This window comes from Manis javanica, chromosome 14, assembly GCF_040802235.1.
Source record: "Manis javanica isolate MJ-LG chromosome 14, MJ_LKY, whole genome shotgun sequence".
NCBI classification, from domain to species: Eukaryota; Metazoa; Chordata; class Mammalia; order Pholidota; family Manidae; genus Manis; species Manis javanica.
Genome location: NC_133169.1, coordinates 1,338,647 through 1,362,195, shown reverse-complemented (window position 1 = coordinate 1,362,195; position 23,549 = coordinate 1,338,647). Strand labels below are relative to the sequence as shown.

At 44.1% G+C, this 23,549-nt stretch overlaps 1 protein-coding gene across 9 annotated transcripts in view; it reads right to left on the bottom strand.

Moving 5' to 3' along the window:
* The window catches only part of NME7 (NME/NM23 family member 7), a 196,976-nt gene that overhangs the window by 111,592 nt on the left and 61,835 nt on the right, over positions 1-23,549 (bottom strand). For all 9 annotated transcript variants that reach the window (XR_012124995.1, XM_073221542.1, XM_073221545.1 and 6 more), the window contains exons 8-10: positions 13,784-13,848; positions 11,726-11,794; positions 9,148-9,249 (exon numbers count right to left, since the gene is read on the bottom strand). Coding sequence is in view for 8 of the 9 variants with exons in the window: in XM_073221542.1 (XP_073077643.1) it covers positions 9,148-9,249; positions 11,726-11,794; positions 13,784-13,848 (236 nt within the window). In the remaining variant the exon portion in view is untranslated. The remainder of the gene's footprint in view (positions 1-9,147; positions 9,250-11,725; positions 11,795-13,783; positions 13,849-23,549) is intronic.

Genomic DNA, 23,549 nt, shown 5'->3' with positions numbered 1-23,549 from the left:
TTGGTTTGTTGGGGGTGGGCATAATAAACATAAAGTACTTCAATAATTGGAAGGAAAACAATAAAAGTTGTATTAAAAATGATTCATTTCTCTACTTACAGAACAGAGGTGGCTGCAATTTTAGTTTGCCTGATTCCACAAAGACGCTTGACATCGATGTGGGGCTGGGGAGACGGGCGACATAAAAAGCGTCAGCCAGGTGGACTCACACCAAATAACATCTGGCACTTAACGCTTCCCAGGAAAGCAGCAAATGAACTGTTTCTACCAAAATACCAGAAAAATGAGTCCTACGTGGATACTTTAATACTAGCAATCGAATTGGAAGCATGCATTTCTCCCCAGATTAACCTGAAGGAGCTGTGTGTGGGGAGCTGAGGGGCATCGACAGTGCCCTCTGCGATAAGGAGGCGGGGTTTCCTGGCTGCCATCAGAGCCTCTGATTCACTGCTTGTTGGTAGTTCTTCATGGCCCACTTTTGAATCCCATCAAAAAAGGGAAGGAAAGATTTTATAGGATTTACAGTAAGTATATGCGTAATTCTTAACCCTGAAATGTGATATCCGCAGAATTTGAGTTTATGGGGAAAACTGCATTTGCTCCTCAAAGTTAGGTGTCTGGAACAAAAGGGAGAAAAAGAGTGGATGACTCAGATGTTATAAAGGCTTTTGCTTTTAAGCCTAAACCTAGTGATACCAGAAATAGACGGTATTCACATATAATCTCATCCAGTCTGGTATTTATTAAAATGGACAAGTTAAGTCCATTCCTTGATTAACTAGAGAAATCAGGAAAAAAAAAAAAAAGACATCCCACACCTTCAATTATTCTCAGAAATTGACTTAAATTTATGTTCACTTCTTAATACTGTTTTCATGTTGCAGATAAATGAAGCATTTAGCAAAATTTAAATCTTCTGTCCTTTTCTGAAACCAACATCACACCCATAGAAAGTCTGCCAGAGACCTGGGACCTGAAGAGTGGTCTGTAGATCGGCTGTGTCATGTCCCCTGAGAGTTTGTCATGAATGTGGAATTTCAGGTTCCGCCTCAGACTGACCAAATCATAATCTGCAATTCAGCAAGACTCAGGGGCTTCCTACACACGTGAAGTTATCAGAAGCACTACATTAAAGCCCTCTGCTGGGACTGGGGATACCAGAAAGGGATAACATGGGCCCTCGGCTTAGTATCTACAGACCAGGTGGTGAGCAATATTCATAAAAGATCAGTTCTGCAAGGAGCATATGCCAGCTGGCCAATGGGAGATGCAGACAGTCAACGGTATAGAAGTTTAAAGGGAAGCAAAGGTCACTCACGACTGATGCAGTTAGTGGTATCTTAACAGAGCAGGACAGTACTTGGAAAAGAATTGAAAAGGGAGTATCATATGCTCAACCTGCCTTCGCATAAATTTACTCTTTAGCAGTTTGCATTTCACATAGCTGGAGCTCTGAGGAATGAGTAGAGTTAGGAAAGAAACCATTTAGTCTGAACTTGAAAACAGCAAAGTGCTTCAGCGAAGCTTCCCAAGGTAGTGGAGTGCGGACTCACGAGTCACGCTGGTTTATTCTGAAACACACAACCATCTGTGAGGGAAGGCGGGCTCTTTTACCCATATGAATGTTTTTTTACTACTTATGTTAAATGTGTTAAATTTAACCTTCACCTCTTTTTCAAATACTACTGAAAGGAATTGGAAAGTACAGAATTATATGATAATGTGAATAGTCAATTCCTAAATTATATGTACTTAGTTAATATTGCCATTATACTTTAATTAAGTGCTTTCCAAAAGATCGTGCCTGGACTTACTGTGGAGGGGCAATGGCCACTGTTTTTGCTCCCCAGTGCTGTCAATCAAACATCAATGCACAAGACAGGAAGGGTGGCGCTCGTTTGCATGGTTACATTTAAAGGCCCCCAGAGTCCCTTTCTTTGGCCTTACAAGTGATCAGATGTCTCACTGAGATAAAAATAAAGCGCCTTACTGACAACATCCTGAGGACACTGTGACTCAGGACTGCTCACGCCAACTGTGACCGGTCCTGGGCTCAGACCCGGCCCTGGGGTCAGTAGCTTTTACCTATTGGTAGACTAGTAAGGTGGCAGGCTCTTTCATATCCAAAAATGGTAATTTCCCAGGGTGTCAAGAAGGTTTAAAAATATTGTCCTTCTATCTCAACGCAAAGCCTACTGTCTTCAAGTAATAGCACTAGGGGCTAACATTTGAAATGGACACGCAGCAAACGTGCGTGAGGGAGAGAGGCCAGGCCCCACGGCTGCCACCTCCTGGGGGCCAGAGTGCAAGCACTCGTGGTTATCTGCCAAAGGTACTCAGAACAAGTGATCTCCTTTGTGAAGAAGAAAAAAAGGAGGTAAAATGTTGAGATTTCAAAGGCAACAGTATCACTTGGTAGAAAATAGTTAATGCAGCCAAAGGGAGGTAAGAGGGTCAAGGGGGAGGGAAATTTAAAAAAACAAAAAGGGGAATAAATGAGAAGGAAACAAGGGACTGAAAGGGATAACTTTTAGTGGAATCATTGCAATAAATGTACTGAAAAATGGTGATGCAAAAGAAGCTAACGTAAAGAATGAGGAAATAAAAACCAGTTAAATCCCAAAATTACACACACACACACACACACCAAAAAGAAAAAGAAAGATCCGTTATGAACACAGAAGATATTTACCACAATTCCCCCAGTCCTTGTGGGGCCACGGGGCACCTGAGGAGGCAGGGGCAGGGATAGGCGCCGGGGAGGGAGGAGCGGGCACAGTCTGCAGCCGTAACTGACGGTGCCCAGGCCAGAGGGCTAAGCAAAGCCAAAAAGCTTCCAGGGGAAAAAAACTCAAAATACTACAGGGAGAGTCAGGAAAAGTGCTGAATCATGAAGACACACAGACAAGCGTCCTCAAAAAAGCTAAAAGTTCCCTGGGCAACAGTGTCACGACGCGTCCCGGGGCGAGCTGGAAAGTCACAGGAACCCCCCCACCCCCCGCCACTCCCCCAAAGCCCCTGCGGGCTCTCTCGCCTCAGACAGGACCAGGGAAGCCAGGCCGCCCCGGCAGAATCACAGCCTTTGTATTCAGAAGATGTTTCTTGTATTATATGTAATTTGGAGAAATGATAGCACTGAGATTTTAAATCATAAAAACATTCAAGATGGGACCGGGCAGAACAGAGTTCAAACCCTGACTTCAATTTTTATTTAGGAGTATGTCCTTTGGGAAATAAATTAAAAGATACTTTTAGAAAAAGTTTCAGCAAAGCCTCTCTGGGCCTCAGTGTCATTCGTCACCTGTAACGCTGAGCCCCGGATAATCTGCCTCGAAGGGAACTGAAGCTCGGGGCAAACGGGCATCGGGGTCCTGGGCTGAGACCCGACAAGCCGCGCAGCGAGGGTCCCGCGGGGGGCGCCGAGGGGATGTGCCGCTGCCGCCTCCCCGCACGACGGTCGCGCTTATGGAAAACAGGCGCCCCGCACCCATTTACCAGATGTTTCTCTGGATATATCGGTAAAACAATAAAAAATCCACTCCTTAATGGCATTTTTGGCAAGAGAACACAAAAATAAATGCGTTCAACAGATAATTTATACAGTATGTCTAGCAGCTAACACTTGTTACAGAAAAAAGTAAAGCCAAAGAGGGCGGGAGAAGCAATTGTGATCATCGGCCGTTGCAACTGCGAAGTGCGGGCAGGGCGGGCCGGACCCCTTCCCGGCCACGGGGTGAGGGGGCGTCTCGGGCCCGGGCTGGAACTGCGCAGGGGGCCAGGCAAGGTCCACGGACGGCATCTGCTTTGCTGCTGGTCTCCCAAGGCTTAAATGGACCTCTGCCATAACAATCTCGAAATACTCTACGCGGCATTCATTGCTCAGTATTCCCAATATCTGCCTCGCCGATCGCTGGCGCTCATTTAGAGCGTGGCTGGTTCTCTGCGGTCACAGCGCGCTGAGGCCGAGCTCGCTGCTGGGTTCAGAGGCCGAACTCCTGGAAGCGCCCCATCGCCCTGCCGCCTCACCTCACCCGCCTGTTGTCCGCTTCTCCATCACAGCAAAAACTCTGGGAGGTGAGGGCTTTTGATCTTTTTTCCCACTGCAGTGTCCTTGGCCTGGCATTGCCTGGGCTGAAAAGTACCTGGTGCCGGCTGAACACGGGGAGGCGGGCGTGAGGAACTGCGCACAGAGACGCACCTTCGGAGATCACGAGGACACTTCCCGTGTCCTCTGGCGTCTGTGCTGGGAGCTGCTTACGGGTGCTGAGGGGGTGCCACACGGTCCTCTGCAGCGTCGCAGAGGCCAGAAGAGCGAACCACCAGCAGGTGGGCGCGCCCCACAGGATGCTCAGTCTTCAGGCCTGTGGCTTTGCCGTTTCCCACTGGTGACTGGACACACCCGCGTGGGGCAAGTACCTGCTAGAGTGGAGGAGGTTCAAGATCTCCAGAGAAGTCCTCTTGCTTATAAAGAGCCTGTGATACAGTAAAATGCCAATTCCTGGCTCAGCAGCACAGGAGCCACGTGGGGCTGGGGCCGGAGTACCAGAAGGGGTTAGGAGCGCAGACCGTGGCCGCACGGGGTGAGCGGCCCTGGACAGGCCACTGCGCACTTCGTGCTTCAGTTTCCCCACAGATAGAATGGGAAGACAGTGATATCAGTGAATAACAGTACCTCCATCTCATCAATTACTGTCAGGGCTAACTGAGGTGATAGTTAACTCTTTATAAACTGAAAAAGAACTTTAAAAAGTATATTATTTCTCAAAATAAAAACTGTGATTCACATTTAGAAAAAATCTGGGTTTAGGTAATGCCTAAAATTTGTATTCATATTCCTGTTTAAGTATGTAATTCTGGGTGAATTATTGTTTATGTCTGGTTAGCTCTATCATCATAACTGTAAAATTGTATATTATTCAGAAAATGTAAAACAAAAAAATTTATATATCTTTGTGGATGTCAACATACTTGAAAAGAAAAACAAGACAAAAACAAGAAAATACCTCAAAATCAAATGTGTATCTGACACTAGGTCAGACATACAGATGAGTGGAACAGAACTGAGAGCTCAGAAATAAACCCGACGTCTGCTGTCACCTGGTCTCCAACAAGGGAGCCGACCCAACGGGGAGACGATGTCTTCATCCGTGATGCTAGGACAGCCGGAGGGCCACATGCGGGAGTGAGGCCTGATCCCTACCTCACACCATACACAAAATTAACTAGAAACAAAGACCTAAAAGTAAAAACTAAACCTATAAAACTTTTAGAAGACAACATAGGAGCTGAACCTTCAAGACCTTGGATTTGGCAAAGGATTCTAAATACAGCATCAAAAGCACAAGCCACAAAAGAAAAAATAGACTTCATCAAAATTAAAAACTTTTGTGCTTCAAAGGACACCAACAAAGTGAAAAGACAACTCACAAAATGGGAGAAAATATTTGCAAATCATGTGCTTAATAAGGCACTTACTTCTAGACTATATAAAGGACAGTTACAACTCAATAAAAGACAGATGATCCAAATAAAAAATAGGCAGAAGATTATTATCTTCCTTCCCCAAGGAAGATAAATAAATGGCCAATAAGCACATGAAAAGCTGTTTGACATCATTAGTCACCAGGGAAATATAAACCAAAACCACTGGGATGGCCAGTATCAAAAAGTCAGGTAAGAACAAGCACTGGTGAGGACATGCAGTGGAGATCTGAAATGGTGCCGCCGCACTGGGAAAACAGTCGGACTCGTCTTCAGAGGATTAGACATAAAGTTACTATATGACCCAGCAATACTACTTCTAAGGCAAAAATACCCAAGAGAATTGAAAACATACAGCCCCACAAAAACTTGTACACAATGTTTATAGCAGCATGATTCATAATAGCCAAAAGAAGGGAAAACCCAAAAATCCCTCGAGTAACAAATGAATACACAAAATGTGGTCTATCCCACAACGGGATATTATTCAGTCATGAAAAGGAAGCACTGAATAGATGGTACATGGTTAAGCCTTGAAAACGTGCAACAGGGGAGAAGCCAATCACCCAGGACCACGTGTATGATCCCATTCACAGGCACACAGGACCACATGTATGATCCCATTCACAGGCACACAGGACCACATGTATGATCCCATTCACAGGCACACAGGACCACATGTATGATCCCATTCACAGGCACACAGGACCACATGTATGATCCCATTCACAGGCAATATCCAGGACAGTGAAATTTATAGAAAGAGCAGGTTAGTGGCTGCTCTTTTGGCTATTATGGATCGTGCTGTATAGACACTGTGTGCGGGCTTTCGTGGGGCTGATGCTTTCAATTCTCTTGGGCTGAGGGGTCAGAAGGTAAAGTAAAGGGTATGGACTTTATTTTTTAGGTGATGTTCTAAATATTCTAAAATAGACTGTAGTAATTGTTATAGATATATGTGACAATATTGAAAACCCTGGACTGTACATTTAAAAATGGGTGAATTGTACTGACACATTAATTATATCTCAACAGTGCTATTTAAAAAATCAAATATATATAATACTCAGTTTTTACAAACTTCATTAAGATTGTCTTTCTATCCTCCCCCAACGCTCTCTAAGAATTTACCAGGCAGCCTATCTAGGTTAATGATAAGACAGAGAAGTTGTTCTTTCATTGTTCTTTGTTTTGATTATGTAAAATGTGACAAATAATACTTCAAAATGGCTAAAGCTAAATACTTAAAAGCTAATGTGTATTATTTCTGTTATTTCTCAAAAAAAATGCTAGTGCGCCCCTTAAACCTTGGCCTGCATCATACTGTGGGTGTAGAACACCGTTGGACAGCGAGAGCCACAGTATCTGCCACACCCATGACAGTAACAGTGCTCGTAACGTCCACAAAATTCTCCGGAGAGAGGCTGCAGAGCTACTGTTAGAGCACGCCCGATCCCGGCCCCCCCATGGCCTCCACCTGGAGGAGAGGCCAAGTCACGTCAGGGCAGACGAGGCTCCACGGCCTCCTTCCCACATCTACAACGGGGCCTGATCTCGCCTTTGCCCCTCTCCCTGTGATCGCTCTGCTCTCACCACCCCAAGCTCCTTGCTTCTTCCAGCCACCAGGCACACTGCCCCCTGGCACCTGCTGCCCCTCCCCTGGCCTGCTTGCTTATGGCTGCACCCTGGCGCCCCCTGTCCCTCGCCTGGCCTGCTTATGGCTGCATCCTGGCACCTGCTGCCCCTCCCCTGGCCTGCTTATGGCTGCACCCTGGAACCACTGCCCCTCGCCTGGCCTGCTAATGGCTGCAACTTAAAAAAAATTTGTAGAATATAGGAATCATCATAGGTTTTGGCATCATAATCCCACCACAGACAGCTACTGGTAACACTGACACCTTGAATTAGTACTGAGTCTTAAAGTCTCTGTGGTAGAACTTTCTTTGCCACAAGGGCTCATAAACAGTTCAAGTAAGCAGCTATGGTTGGGTGATCCCAGCTGTGGGCATGAGACAGACTTGGGGCTCTGAGAGAGCTTGGAAATGAAGCTCTCAGGGACTATGCCTGCTTCAGTCATCTCACCACCATGCAGCGGGCAGCCAGGCAGTGGTCCTTGTGCACAGCACCCTCTGTGAACACACATGGAGCGGAGCCCTGGCGCAGGGCCGGAAGTATGCCCGTCATCACCCCCTCTGCGACTGCTCACCTGCTCACCCGCACGCCCTCCCCGGCGGCCTCCCTTCTCCCACTCACCAGCCGGTACTCAGCCACAGGCAGAGCCGCCAAAGCCCGAAAGGATGCTGTTCCGTGCATCCGTGACTTTAATCATCTCACACTCCACCTTCACTTAGCTAAGATGTAATGCTCTTCAGTAAATTTCCCTTGACCCTATGAACGTCTCCAGGCCAAGCTAAATGCTCAGATTCTGGAGCCCATGGCACCCAGTGCAAACCTCCCACAATGCAATTGCTGCATGACATGGAAATGAGCCACACATACTTTGTCGGCTTGCAGACCATAAGCTCTTTGAGGCTTCTATCTTCGTATTCAAGTTGAGGACATCCTCGAGAAGACAAGCCCCTGGTTGGCCCGTGAGGTGGGCCCTGGCAATAGGAGGGTCCACGCCTTCTCCCTGTCCTTGGAATGTGGGTTCTGCTTGGCTTCCCACACCCAGAGGCTGCCCCCAAGGACACAGTCTTGAGCTGAGACCCCTGGCTGGTGCACATGACTGGACCCAGGTTAGGTCTCTGCATAAACTTCTAAGATGTGGTGGTGGGCACAGGGATCCACTCATCTCGAGGCCGCCAAGACAAGCCTCGTGTGAGCCCTCAGCCACCTGGCCATCCAGAGTGGCCGCCTCTTCCTTTGGTCTCCCCCCGTGCTCCCCAACCTGGGACCGGTTTCAGATCACACGTGGGAAGCATACGAATGCTGTCACAGGTTCAACACATACTTACTGAGTGAGTGAAAGAGTGAACAAACTCCGGTTTTTATCCAGTTACCCTGTTTCTTCAGTCAGCTCATCACTCAGTTACTTTTAAAAAACAAATGAAAACCCTTCTTGGCCATCAAACAGAAGTCGAATGAAAATGGCAAACACCGAGATCTGCTTATTCGTGTAGCCAAAATATACCCCTTCCTAATTTCTACTTCTGCTTTTCAACCCCACCTCCTCCTCTGCCCCCATTGCCACCAAAAGTCCACAGGAAGAAAACCTGAAGCGAACTGAGAAGTGCCAGAGGCGAGCGAGTCTCACACACGCCCCACTGTTCACACTCAGCTACGCATCTGGTGCGGCACCATCGCATCAATATTCTTCACGCTGAGACTGTTTACAGCCTCCCCATGTCAAAGGGTGATTTGTTCTTGAGATAATTTCTGTCACAGAGCTGAGGAGTTTACTTACCTAGACAATTCAGCAGGAAGAAACCACAAAAGAAAATGTCACAGTATATATTTGTCCATTCTATATTGTCACTAAGCTAATAAAAAAATTTATTTTTTGGAATAGTACATAAAAATAAATTATGTAAAATGCTATTTTGAATACAAATCTTTGTCTATTATTGTCACTTCTGTATCTTGCCTTTTAAAGAACTAAAACTATCAAATCTATTAAGATTATGAATAAAACCTACTTAGTTAATATTTTAAGCAATAACTCACGGGATCAGCAGGTCCACAGAATTCTCGAAACGTCTTAGTACAATTATTTTGTTGAATCTCCATTGCTATGCAAGGGCCGGAGTACATTTCTGTCACCATCTCCTACACATGTAATATAAAAAATAGTTACAAATTAATAGAATTTAGTGATACTTTACTCCTCCTCTTTTAACTGCACCACTATTCCACTAACCTCAAAATGGTAAAGTCACCTTTGACTGTTCCCCACCAGGACCCCACATGCCCACCGGCTCCCAAATTTTGTCCATTTCTCCTGAAAACATACACTTCAGACACGTCCCCTCCTCTCCTCTCCTGCCCCTTCTTCCTGCTCTGTGCGCAGCTTGCCCCCTGGCACTTGCAGCCTGAAATGGCTTTTTGGGGCATCTTCCTCCCGGAGGGCTCTCTCCTGAACACAGCCCTGTCAGACGGACATGTCTAAAGACAGAAGTTCCACAGTGTTTCTCCCAAAGATGCTTTTAAAAACCAGAGACTTCCAGAAATGAAGAATAACAGGGACCAGGTTTATGCTTGCACACTAAACATCTAGGGACTAGACAATACGTAGGAAACAGTTTTCAGGGACAGGGTGACAGAGGGCACAGCCTCTGAGTCCTGAGACAGGACATGGGGGGGGAGCCCTGTGAGTGCCCATCTTACAGCCTGGAGGTGCTTTCCAGGCAGCGGGACAGACAGGGAATCACAGCGGAAACTGACATTCTCACAGAGCAAATGAGAGAGAGACTGGAGCCCAGGAGGTGGTGCAGTTGGGGCCGGCAAGGAGGGGTGCTAGTGGGGCGACAGGAGAGAAAGTACAGGGGCTGCAGGGACCTGGGAGACACCTGCCTGAGTCTTTGGCTAAAAGTCTGTGCATATGTGGAGGAGACCACCCTGCCCCATAAGAAATGCTAACGGGAGTTCTGCAGGCAGAAGGAACATAATACCAGACAGAACCACAGACCTACATGAAATAATGGCAAATATGTGGGTGAATATGAAATACACTGGTTCTTTTTAGTTGCTGTGAGATGTAATTGATTATTCAAAACAAAAACATTTAAAATGTAAAGTTTACCAGAAACAGACTCAGACACAGAGAACAGACGGGTGGTTGCTGCAGGGAAGGGCGCTGGGGCCTGGGAAAGAGGCGAAGGGAAGATGAGTGAGGAAGCGGCGCCCGGACCTGGGCGGGGGCTCCGTGAGGGCGCACACGCCGCAATGCACCAAGCTGCACACTAGGGTTTGTGCATGTTATCATGTGCACCCTCATCTCCTAAAAAAAGAACACTGTGCGGCAGGGTTTACAACGTACACAGAAGGAAAAGTACAGCAGCAGCAGCCACGGAACAGCGGGGAATGAATTTGCTGGTTCCGGTTGCCGACCCCACACCTGAAGTGGCAGAATGAACAGCACGATCACGAAGAGGCTGCCACGGTGCCTGGAACGTGCGGTGAATGCTCTCCCCCCTGCACGGGGGGAACACACGAGGCGGAGGGGAAAATGCACGAGGACCACGGCCGAGCGCGGGTGGCGGCCGCGGAGATCCGTGAAGGAGCCGGGGCGCCAGGCGCCGAGGCTGTGGGAAAGCAGCGAGAGACAAGGCCGGGTCACGGGGGCAGCACAGCCATGTTAGTGGCCGCGGAGGGGTCATGATGCGTGACGCCACAGCAAAGGAAAGGCCCTTTCCGGCAGAGCGACACCCAAATGCTGACCTCAGTCATCACACCTGACCAAGATGCCAGAAGTCAGGCAGGCAGCACCGGACTTCATGACTAATGCGGTTCACAGAGCCCTGCTCACTGGACCCCTGGACGCACCCCCTCAAGCCACTTTGCTATTTCACAAAGGCCATTTGCAATTGACTTTCTATGGATGATCATGTTGAGTCTGATTTTCTATCCCATGAAGTACTGCCCACACACAAATGTCAGGAGCAAGTTCTCTGCAGGGGAAGAACAGGGCGCACCGTGTCATCCAGAAGGAGAGGACTGGGTTTGTCTGCCTTTCTTGTGCTTGTCTCTCTCTTTCAGTGTGAGAAATTCCATTAAGAATACAGACATAAAGGGATGCACAAAATATAAAGGAAAAAATGTTGAGAAAGGACTCTTTCAAAGCATACACATGTTCCCTAAAAAAATGGACTCATCAGAATTCTCAGGTCACCTAGGTTTTTAGTTTTTAGTTAAGTAAAATGTTGTCAAAACAGAAATGGACTCTGTTTCCTTTGTATGACCACTGTCCTGGGGCAGGGGCAGGGGGCCGTCGATCACATGCTCGTCCTCGCCAGGACAGGGGCCCCAGGAGCGGAGGCGGTGCGTGTCCCGTCTCCGTGCCCCGGTCTCTGATACACTGTTCGGCACATAGTAGATACTCAATGTATTTGGAGAAAAGGTGGATCATGGTAACACAAGGAGATGGGGATCGTCATCTTTTTACAACCACAGATGTGCAAGCAGGGTATGTAAATATAAATGACCTACAAAGAATTACATCTGACAGAACAGGAGTAGTACAGATAACAACATAGCTGATATTTATTAACTACTCTCAACATGTTACAGTTACTTCCATACTTACATTATACTCAGACACGACTCCTTTATACACTTCGTAAAACTCCTCCACATTAACCCGATCCATGTTGAACTGCATGTAAGAAAACACACACAACACAAAAACCATGAGCCGGCCAACAGAAGGAATAAAGTGAACCACGCTTAGCACCCAACACATACGTTCTCTTGGATATACGTCCTTTGAAGTGTGAACCTTATAACTGAATACCCCCTAAAAAAGGTGCTATTAAAGACCAGGTCATCAGTAACAACCCGCGCAGCCCGTTTTGAGCACCGCTGGCTCTCGCACAGGCGCCATCTGCCGAACCCTCACAGCAGCCCTGGGACAGGCTTCGGCCTCGCTCGCAGAGGACGCAGAGGGGTTACGTGACCTTTACAGACGGGCAGCCCTCTGCCAGGCACGCTGGTCCCACTGATCATGCTTCTGACCACTGCACCCTACCTGTCTCTGAATAAAACCTCATTCTCCATTCACAAGAGGCTTATACACAACGGAAGAGAGTTTACTGACAGGCTAGTGGTGCAAGAAAGAAATATTACTAGAGAAAAATACTTCAGATTCTGAAGAAGGGACTGTAAATAACACTCCTTTTTCTCTCAAACACTCAGAAAAATGCTTGTCTATCTGGTTCATAATAAAACACTTACACAAGTTACCTGGAGATCCTACTACTCTTCAAAAATACAAAGCCTCTCTACAGAGTCATTCTTACTCAGGCTGGATTCAATTTAGTTAGAAATAAAATTTCATTAAGTTTTAGGGTCTTAAGAAGACATTAAAATTTAAAAAAATAAGCTCAGAATGTCCAATTTTTCCCCACCACTTTGTTGATCATTGCCAGGACTGAATATCACTGAGGAATTTCTCCCCGTCCAGTCAGTCACTCATAGTGGGAGGATTCATTTTCATAGGCTACATAACTATTACAGGGAAGGAATTTTCATTTGATTTCAGGGTTTTATCCTAAATTCACACAACTTGTATTTTTAATACAACAACATAGTAACAGAAGATACAATTAAGTACTTAGTAATTTGCACTGGAAATTCTATAGTGCACTGTGCAGGGTTGATTTCATTTAATCCATAAGATGATCCACTGAAGCAAATATTAAATGTTCTCATTGCCAATCTGAGAAAACTACCACAAAGACGCTTAAAATTAGCCAAGGTCACGTACCTCGGAAGCAGATGACTCATGATTTAGAAACAGAGCTTTCTGACTCCAAAAATCAATGTCCATGATTGCTCCTGAACTACCACGCCTCCTCATATGCTCAGTTACTCCTTTTTAAATTTTTTCTTATTTTCACTGAGCAGCTCCTATGGCCAATTATTATACTAGGCTGCAGGCCTGTAAGTCAGATCAGTTTAAATCTAAAATTTCTAAAAGAATAAAAATTTTTAGGCAGGCTTAGGTTCTACAATCCTGTGAATACATCCCCACGCTAATACTTTGAGAACGTTTTGGCTAACATTTCTTTATTGTCCTAGGTAAGATTTTTCAAATATTACCTTTCTCATTAGTCTTTGTTTTGCCTCATGATTTTGCAAACCAGTTGCTGTTTCTGACCTTTTCTTGGTTTTATGGGCATTCCCCACAATAAGGGACGCAGAGCTAGCAGAGCCCCAGCTAGTGTCCTCACCCCTACTTTGGGTGATCCTAAGGCTTCACAGAAATCAAAAGCATTTCCTTTTCAGAGAAAAAAACACATAAATTAAATATGAAAAATAGCTCTACAAATAGTTATTTTGCTATCAAAACAGCATAAACCTAATAGTCTTCCAACACCACAAACCCAAAATTGCTTATCTGATCCCCACAGTGATGGTGCCCGCGCTCCATTTGAATATTAGTTCTCTCAGTGAAAGATTATGTGAGTAAAATCATTTCAATAGCAGTTCTTGACTATAAGGTTATCAAGTTCAGTAACTCTATCATTTTATTTTTAAAGCATTAAGTTCATCAGTACACAGAAATAATACAATGCAGAACATTTCCAAGCTTATGTCAAAAAAACATTTCTCGATAGGTCATAATGCACTGCAAGCTACCTACCATCTGCATAGCTGAGATTTCAAAACCTGCATCTCGGATAGCCATCAGGATCTTTCCCAGCAGTCCTGAAAATACGAAATAAATGGGGTAAGAATACAAAATGTCTAAGGCATTTTGGTTTCTAAGAAATGCATTTTTTCTATATTAAAGTACTTTGCTTACACTGTATATGAAGAAGTCACACATTTCTGCAAGGGGAACTAAATCGCTAACCCTGAGCATCACATCTCAGAGTAATCCTCTGATTCACTCAGGCTTATCAGCAGTGATCCTGAAAGTTATGCAAAACACTAAAATACTATCTGCCTTCAAGGCTCCGAAGTCTAGCGATGTTGAGAACATGAAAACTAAACAAAACAAACATTACAAAAAAATGGAATGCCGAAACTACACTGGATAAAAAGGAAGCATTCAAAGGAGAGAATCCAATTGTTACTGAAGAGGTGGGCAGAAGCTTCAGGGGGAAATGATAACATGAATTGGTCCTTAAAGGCTACATACATAGTTGCGATTATACAGGGACAAAGGCATAAAAGGAGAGAAGGCACAAATCTGGGAAGATGTGAACATGCTCACACAGCAGGATGAAGTCAGAAAAGGGAAAAAAAAGGTTGAAAAGAAAAAGATTTAATCCAAGTTGAAGGATGTCAGTATGAGTAATTTGGTCTTTATCCCACAGATCACTGATTTTTAAAATGGGGCCTATAGACTCTGGGGGCCTCTGCCTGACCTTGAGATTCATCAGTTTTCTATAAAAATCCTCTAAGTTTCTTTTTTTCAAGTCAACTAAAATTCTGTCCCTCTCACCCTGTCCCCTCCTCCCCCTGCCCTGCTCTCTCTCAACACACAGAGACAGACACACACACAGCCCATCGGGACGCTTATCTAGTAGCCCCGAATCACCAAGCACTATTAGTGTCTGAATGTGCTTTTTTATTTTCTATTTTACTGCAGCCAAGTAGCGCTATTGTAATTGTAGTAGGCTGAGGGGTGAAAAAAAAAAAAAAGACAATGAGAGATCTATTTCTCAAATGATACATTTGTACCAATGAAGGCCAAATGATATCCTAACATGCTGTAGAAACAAAGGTTTCTCAGAATTTTGAAGAACAGCACAGGTGCGTGCCAAACTCAGACCACGCTGAACAATATTCATACTGAGCTTGGGGATTTAGGCTTGGCAAACATCCTTTGAAATATTAATGTTGTTAAGTTAAATTTTATCCATTTTGTAGTTTTTCTGTAATAAATTTGTAAATTGTAGTTACACGGTTGTATGTGAAAACATTTATATTTAGCTTTATATTTGGGCAATTTAACACATACATATGCATTAGAAGTAAAATAACTGATGTCAAGCCTGGAAGTCCATTAGAATGAACACTGCCAAAGAAGCGGAGAGTCACTGAAAACGCTGAGCGGGATACAGGACAAAGGCAGTGGGTCACGAACGTAATAACGACGGTGAGCTGGGCTGAGGAAAGGAACAGGGCGCAGGAAGGGCGCAAAGCCTCCCAGACCGGCCACGCGCTGGGCTTGGGCGGCAGCAGCAGAGAAAGGAAGGAAGGAGCGAGAGGAGACGCTTCCGCGTGGAAGTGACGGGTCAACTGGACGTGCCGGGTGCAGATGAAGGAGTAAAGGTTTGAGTCCAAGCAGCTAGCAGACCGAGCACCTTTGAGAAGAAAACCAGATTTATTAAGGAAGAAGACGACTGAATTATTTGGACACAAAGACAGAATTTCAGAGCAGAGCACTGATCGCGTTTAAGAAGACAGCACATCCGACGCGTGGAAAAGTGCCCGGTGAGGGAACAGACGCCCCATATCCAACGCCTGGAAAAGTGCCCAGTGAGGGAACAGACGCCCCATACAAAATAGGTGACACGCGGCTATATTCCAATAGAGAGACAGTGAGGGATGCAGAGATCTGAGCGGAAGTGACGAGAACAGGCGTCCTACTTATTCGACAAAAAGAAGAGCCAAAGCAAAAAAGAACTGGGGGGAATGAGCTTTGAGAAAATATCTAAGATTTGGGAATCAAAGAATGAAAATGAATAAAGATATGTAGAAGGAGTTGTGCAGGACAATAAGGAAGAAAAATATTACAGTGGCATCGTAATCTCAAACCAAGGTTTTCCCCTAGAATACAGGGACAGTCAGGAATTCAAGGAGAACAAGGGCCCTGGGAATCGAGAGGATGCCTTTGGTGTAAGGTGATGGAATGCTGAGATTAGAGACCCTTGAGAAAGCTGCATCAACAGAGTGTTAGGAAAGTTAGATTACCAGGGAGAAATCTATACCGAAGAATCAGATGATGTTGGATATGGGAGTTTTAACCAAAATTCCAAATCTTCTATCAATAGGAAAAATATGGCCACTAGTTAAGAAGGAAGAAATCAGTAATTACTGAGAGCTGAACTCTTTCATATGAAATTATTCAATTTAATAATCCTTAAAGCAATACTCTCAAACAGGGACTACTATCCCACTAGAAAGGTGAGAATATATTGCAGTTTAGCAAGAATAAATAACTTGCCTAAAATTACAAAGTTAGTGGGTCTCCAAATCTGTCATCCCTAAAGCTCTGACAAGAAAAAGGAATGGGTATACAGAAGCCTGATACGCAAAATTCACTGGACAGTGCGACTTCCTGAGGCAAGGACCGCGATCAGTCCAGCGCCCTGTGGCCCCAGTGCCTACTAGCATAATGTCTGACAGGTAGTAGATGTTTAACAAATATTTTCACGGAATTACAAAATTAATAAAAGAAACAACCAAGTACACATACAATTACAGCTCTGCTTAACTCAAGTCTAAGGAATGCCAAAGCTCCTCAGAGCACAATTTGAAAACACTGGCGAATTGCAGTGGGATAATTAAAGTTAGGGGGAAAAGGAATTATTTGATGTTGGCTGAATGATTTAAGAAAAAAAGTTCATACTTAATTCATGCATTATATAAACAGTAATCCAAAATGAATTTGAGGTCAGTGTAAAAAATAAAGGTGATTGATTAGAAAATCATATAGGTGACATTTACCTTTCATGCTAGGGGGAGCCCTTTTAAATGAAAAAAGCAAAAAAAATAAATACAAAAGAGAGAGAGAGAGACAAGAGAGTTCGTCTGTTATGGCTGAGTAGCTCCTATTGGGATAACCTTCTATAAACTCTAGAAAAAACATGAAAACACAACTAACTAGGGTCACTGAGTGAGTTGCCTGTTTTTGTGGTATTTAGACTGAGGGGGAAATCACTGTCCCCACTAAATCTCTAATTGAAAATCCACCAAATTAGCAAGTTTAAAGAACCAGAAGACAGGGTTTGGGCAACAACAGCCACTGGAAAGTAGGTAGATAATTTCAGAAGACAAGGAAAGCTAGAGAGGGAAGCCTCAGATCTGAGGATCAACTCTGCTCCAATCTTGGGGAGACTGGAGCACCCATGCTCAGCCTCAGGAAGCCCAGCTAAAATGAAAACAGCTGGACTGAGCTTTGAGTTACCGCCCACCAAAGTGGACATGGAGATTGCTGGACAAATTTGCTGCTTGCTTTAAAAATCTCAATTATACCTTTGAAGGAGATAACAAAATCCAGAATTTCAGTAATATATCATTTACAATGCTCAGGATATTATCAAAAAGTATTTGACAAGTGAGCAACAGAAAAATATAACCTACTTCCAATACAAAAAGAGATTCAAGAAGACCAACCAGGGACGACCCAGTTGTTAGTATTAAGACACAAAGAGTTTCAAGTTAAATAATTATTTAATTAACAAAAGAAAATATGCTTAAAATAAGTGAAAAGATAGGAAATAACAACAGAGAAATAAGGCAAAATAATAAAACTGCAAAACACAACAACTGAGCTACAAAATCCCCAGTAAAGACAATAGCAGAATAGACATAAGAGTAACAGTCAGTGAATCTGGAGAGAGATCAAAAGAAATTACCCAATTTGAAGAAAAGAAGATTTGAAAAACAATGAAAAGTATCAAGGTGAATCAATACCAGAAAGTCTTATTAACATATGCGCGCAGAGTCTAAAATAAGACAGAAAATATTTAGAGATATAATGGCTGAATTTTTTTCCCAAATTTGGTGAAAGGCACACATTTAGATTCAAAAGGTCAACAAATCTCAAGCTAGTCTTTTTTTAATAAAGAAAATAACTAGGAAAATCACAGTCTGGCTATTGAAAAATCAAAAATAAAGAGAAAAGTCTTGAAAACAGCCAGAGAAAAAGGACACACTGTGTATAGGCAATAGGAACTTCAGTGAGATAACTTCTAAGAGAAATGGAGGCCAGTGGACTGCTGAACATTTTTAATGTGCTAAAAGGAAAAGAAAGACAAACTGTCAACTTGAAATTCTATCCCCAGCACAAAACTTCCAGACTGATAATAAAAGATACATTTTGAGATAAAACACCTAAAGGAATTTGTTGTTACTGAACCCATACTTCAAGAAATGGTAAAGGAAGTTATTTAAGTTGAAGGGAAATGAAGCAGAATGGAAATAGGATCTTCAGGAAGAAATAAGCATAGTTAAAGGTAAGTATGTGGGTAAACACAAAAGACTTTCTTTTAATTTCTTTAAAATACATATGCTTGAATACAGCATAAATTTTAATTTTAAATTAAATTTTTTTAAATAAAAAATTTTACCCTATATAATTGGAAATTTTACGTATTTTATATGAAGTGGTCTCATGTTCACTCTAAGTAGACTGTGAAGATTGAGGATGTACCTTTAATCCTTAGAGCGTTCCTTTTCAAGGAATAGTTCCCAAAAAGCAGCACCAACATCACTGGGATTTGCTGGGAAGACCAGATGTTCAGACCAACAATAGACTTGGCGAACTGAAAATTCAGGTGACAGAGACCAAAACTCATTGTTTTAACAAGCCCGCCAAGTAATTCTGTTACACACTAAAGCTTGAGAGCCAGAGTCTTCGAATAACCACTAAAAGAATGAAAAGATATATGCCTAAAAGGCTAGTGAATAAATTAAAGTGGGAGTCTTAGAAATATTCTATTAATCCACTAGAAGGAAAGGACAAAGATCAAAAAGAGGAATAGGGAATAGGAAACAAAGAGTAAACCTAAAGCCAATCACAGCAACAGTTACATGAAATGTTAGTGGACTAAAAGTTTCCACTTAAAGGCAGAAATTTTAGATGAATTAACAAAACAAGATGCAATTATATGTAATCTATAACAAACCAACTTGAAATATAAAGACACATGAAGGTTGAAAATGGAGGGAAAAAGATACACCATGCAAGTAAATATGAGAAAACTAGAGAGGTTTATATTAACTTCAGATAAAGTATAATTTATAACAAAGAATATTACCAGAAATAAATTTCCAGCAAGCACTAGGAGACAGTACTTTGGACAGAGGCTGGAAGGAAACGGACGTTCATGGTGAAAGAAGCAGCGGGCAGGGGAGCAGAGGGGTGAGGTGGCAGGGCTCCCCTGACGGGAGACGACAGTGGGGCGCACGGGAGGGGCAGACAGCTCACACGGCACCCGGGGGCTGGCGTGTCACCCTGCAGGCCGGAAGCTCCCAGAGCCTCTGCTCTCATGGGCCCGTTAGCTCTTAGAGTTACTGAAGACTCTAAAAAGCTTTTCTTTATATAGGTTTTACCTATCAGTATTTGTTATAAATTAAAACAAAAAAATTAAAAATATTAATTTAAACAACAAATTCTTTACATTAACATAAATATTTTTGTGAGAAATTACATTTTCAAAAAAAATTGCTAGGAAGAGTGACATTGTTTTACATTTTTAAAAAATTCTGTTTAATGTCTTAGTTGAAAGCAGTTGCATTCTCACATCTACTTCAGCTTTCAATCTGCTGCTGTGTGTTGTTTTGGTTAAAGTATATTTAGTTGGAAAATGGTGGAGAAGTTTAATACCCTTAATATAAGTGCATATATTCTTCTTTACTTGACAAGTGGCAGTTTCTTAAAAGGTCACTGCAACATATAATTTCAAACTTCTTCTAATGACCTTTTTCTCCCTGTTACATTAAAACCATTGGTCTATCTTGAACTTTGAATAAATCTTTTATCCATGCATGATTTTATAACATCATACATTAATCATTTGGAAAACATTAATTCACTGAGTTCTGCAGATCTTCCAAACGCTGTCATTAGATTACACCCCACTGAGAAAAGATCACATTTGTTAATACCACTACCAATTTCATCAGAACAGTCTTTATTGGGAAGCTGTCAGACTCAAGGCGGTGAATTCACTTTCCAAGATCCTAATTCTAACTTTCATTTGTAATTTTATCTTCTTGTGCATTTTTATCTTTCGCAACTATTATCAGTTGTCATTTCTTTGAGGTGAGAGATTTACCTAATTTTAAGGAAAATGGCTGCCAAACACCTAAGCCTGAACGAGTGCAGTCTGTCTGTCTGTCACTCGTGCCTCCCCCGGTGCCCCAGGAAAAAGGCGTCTAGTCGAGCTCCTGACTTGGGGGCACAAAGGCTTCTCCTGAAGAGGGCGCTACACTTCAGGACAGAGCAGCAAGGTTCTGACACACTCCCCATTTCTTTCTTCAAAATATTTTTAAAAATCTTATACCTGAGGGGGTCAAAAATTAATGACTGTTACTGTTTCACCAAGGACACTCTTTCGTGAAAGTGGCTTTTTGTCCCTGTAAGTGCACGGTGGCTAAAAATGCACCAAGTTCTGGCTCGGTTTGCTGACTGCCTCGATCTGAGCCGTGGCACCAGAGGTTTGCCCGCCACTGTTTCTGCCTCATCACTGCAAATCTCAACCCATCTTAAAGGACAAACAAACCTAGTATTTCTATGAAATAGTTTTGATGACTACCTAGTAGCATCTTATTTATTGCAATAAAGAAAATGCTTTACATGACTACATACGACTTGTGCTCTAAATATGAAAGCAGAATTGAGTCTATGCATTAATATGAAGAGAAATCTACAGCCTCTATTATAAACATATAACCACATTAAACTATGCCCTGTGGATATATCCTTCAAACAGAATAATTCTATTCACAGAAAATACAATGATAAAGTTATAGTCCAAGTAACATTGCCATTCGGCCAAGAAGTCAGACACAAATCAAGGCTATTGCTTTTTTTTTTTGTACTTGGTTGGTTACATGTGGAGGCAGGATAGACAGGCGTTTAAGAAACCTGTTGTTCTGTGTTTATAACTTGAAATAACAAACTGTCCATAACTGTATGTCCTTTACTTTGTTCTAAGTCGAAAATGTTCAGGTGGCTGAACAAATGACAGTAACTTTGTAAATGGAGTGCAAAAAAATACAAAATAAAACAGCATGCCACGCAGCAAGCAGGCTGACAGGGGTCAAACAAAGCCAATTCTATTTGGCTGGTGTTTGCATAGCTAAATCATTTTTTAATGGTGTGCTTGTAACTCCATGAAAATTTCCTCTTACGTTTTTTGAATGTCAAATCACCATTCCATCCCCACTCCCGGCACCTCGGCTCACAGCCTGACGCCTTCCACTCGGCCTGCTCAGAAGCTCCTGTGTGAGTGGCCGTCCTACGTCCAGCCATGGCTATCGAGCACCTGTCGCTTTGCCTTTCTAGAAACTCTTGCTTGTCTGGGGATCAGGAGCTCCCCATACTCTTTTATGGGAACTGATCCTACTATCGTTTGGTTGGAAAGGGAGATGCCATCTTCCTATGTGACCACACAACCAGGGCCTCCGGGAGCAGTCAGGACGGGCACCAGCCCTACCCAGGGTCAGTCCCAGCATTCGGCTTCCTAGGCCAGAGCAATTCACCGTGGAACAGGCCTGTAACTGGCACAAGCCAATCAAAGTCCTTCCCTGGGATTTTTCTTAGCTAGAACCAGAGGGAAAGAGGCGACCTTCCCACTGTGTCCACATAAGCCTTGCGTTGTGGGCGGCCCTCCCTCTCCCGAGAGGCAGAATAAGCTTGTCTCACAGCATGAGCGGATACAAGCCAGAGAGGCCAGGGTGCTCGCCAAGCAAGCCTCTGTGAGAGTCCCGCCTGAGCCCAGCCCAGTGCTGCCCGTCCTCGGGCACCACGGTTACATGAGACAGAATCAGGGAACCCAAGCCGGGTTTCTATCAGCCACGCTCACAGTGTCCTCATTAGGCCACCTGATCTATGTAGGAGGTGATATGCTGCAGCCAGAGAAAGGAAGGCCACAGAAGGAAGGGTGGAAAGAGAAGGAAGGGCACACTTTGAAAGGCCCAGTACCCTGCTGTGTGCTGACTCCGAGAGAAGGATCACAGACAGCAGCACACGCCCCAGAACACTCCTACGCACACGCCCCAGAACACTCCTACGCACAGCCAAATGACCAGCAAGTGGGACTGGAAGGAGACCCTGCCTCGGTCCTTAAAGTTCCCAAAATGATGATGGCTGGAGAGTGTAAGAGAAACTGACAATAAAATGCTCAAGTACAGCAAAGTTCAAATAGTATTTTTAGAAAGAGTAGACTTAACCATTTAAATTAAAACAGGCTTCCACCAAATAAGGGAAATCAAATTGCAAGATGATTGAGCAGAATAGGCACTTTAAAACCAAGTGGTATCAACAATACAAAAAGGACAGTAAAGACTTTGCACAATTTAAATCCCATTAACACGGGTCACCCCACTCAGAAGAAAACAAACTGGCACGGGCTGGTATGATTCAGATGGATGCGCCAAGGCCAGGTGAGGTGTCCTGGGGTCACCAACGCAGCACATGAGGAACAGGTGCAGCGAGGGGCTGACACGTCCCACGGACTCGGGTCTGGGCACGGCAATCTCCTGGGCGTCCTGGGGACGGGGACAAGCTTCCCTCAAGAGCTGCTGTAAGAATCTGGCTTGAATCTGAAGCGGAAACCAAGGTGGGCTGTTTTTCAGTTATAAACAAATGTAAGCTGAAGTACGGATGCATTCTGGGAATCCGCGGTCTCTCTCTCTGGCCTGGTACCTGGTCAGGGTGTTAGCAGACCTGCCTCGATTCGGCCCTGTTTCCTGCGCCCCTGCCGGGAGGGTCGCTCAGTTTGAGGGGCGTCCCTCAGGGGCTGAACTAGGACTCTCCACTGCCCGTGACAGCCTGGAGCGGAAAGACGAGTTCTTCCCCTCTGCCCGCAGCCGCCGCCAGGGAGAGCAAGGCCTCCCGCAGTGCGGCACAGAGCAGGGGGCCTGTCCGCCCGGGGCCGGGGGTCAGTGTGCTCCCCAGGCCTCAGAGTCAAACCCTGGGAAACGATCCAGTTCAGTAGCCCACTCCTTGGCCTGTCGCAGCCGCTCTACAGTCTCAGTTCTTTCCTCATTTGTAAAAGGGGGTAAAACCTACCTCATAGGGTTGTTATGAGGATTCAGTGTGTCCATTCTTATAAAATTCTTACAATAGCCGGTGACACACTATCAGGGGATGTTACCAGTAAGGCAAATTATAAATATAATACAAAAAATACAAAGTACAAAAAAACCCAAATAATAAAACTAAATAATAAAATATATTATAGGTAATGATAGTCATAAGTGATTAGGATAAATTCGGCTGAATGTATAGGTTTGCTTATTAAATTGGCATGAATTTAATTTTTAGCAGAACTGTTACAATGCAAGCCTTCTGTACCTCCTCCTCACTAGAGAACACCACGCTGCCACGGCATCTCAAGGAGGCTAATGCTGGTGCCCTGGGCACCTAATGACATGGCTGCAAAGGCTGATGACAAGGGGGTACCAGGGTCACAGCAGGACCCAGCTGCAGGCCCGGGTCTCAG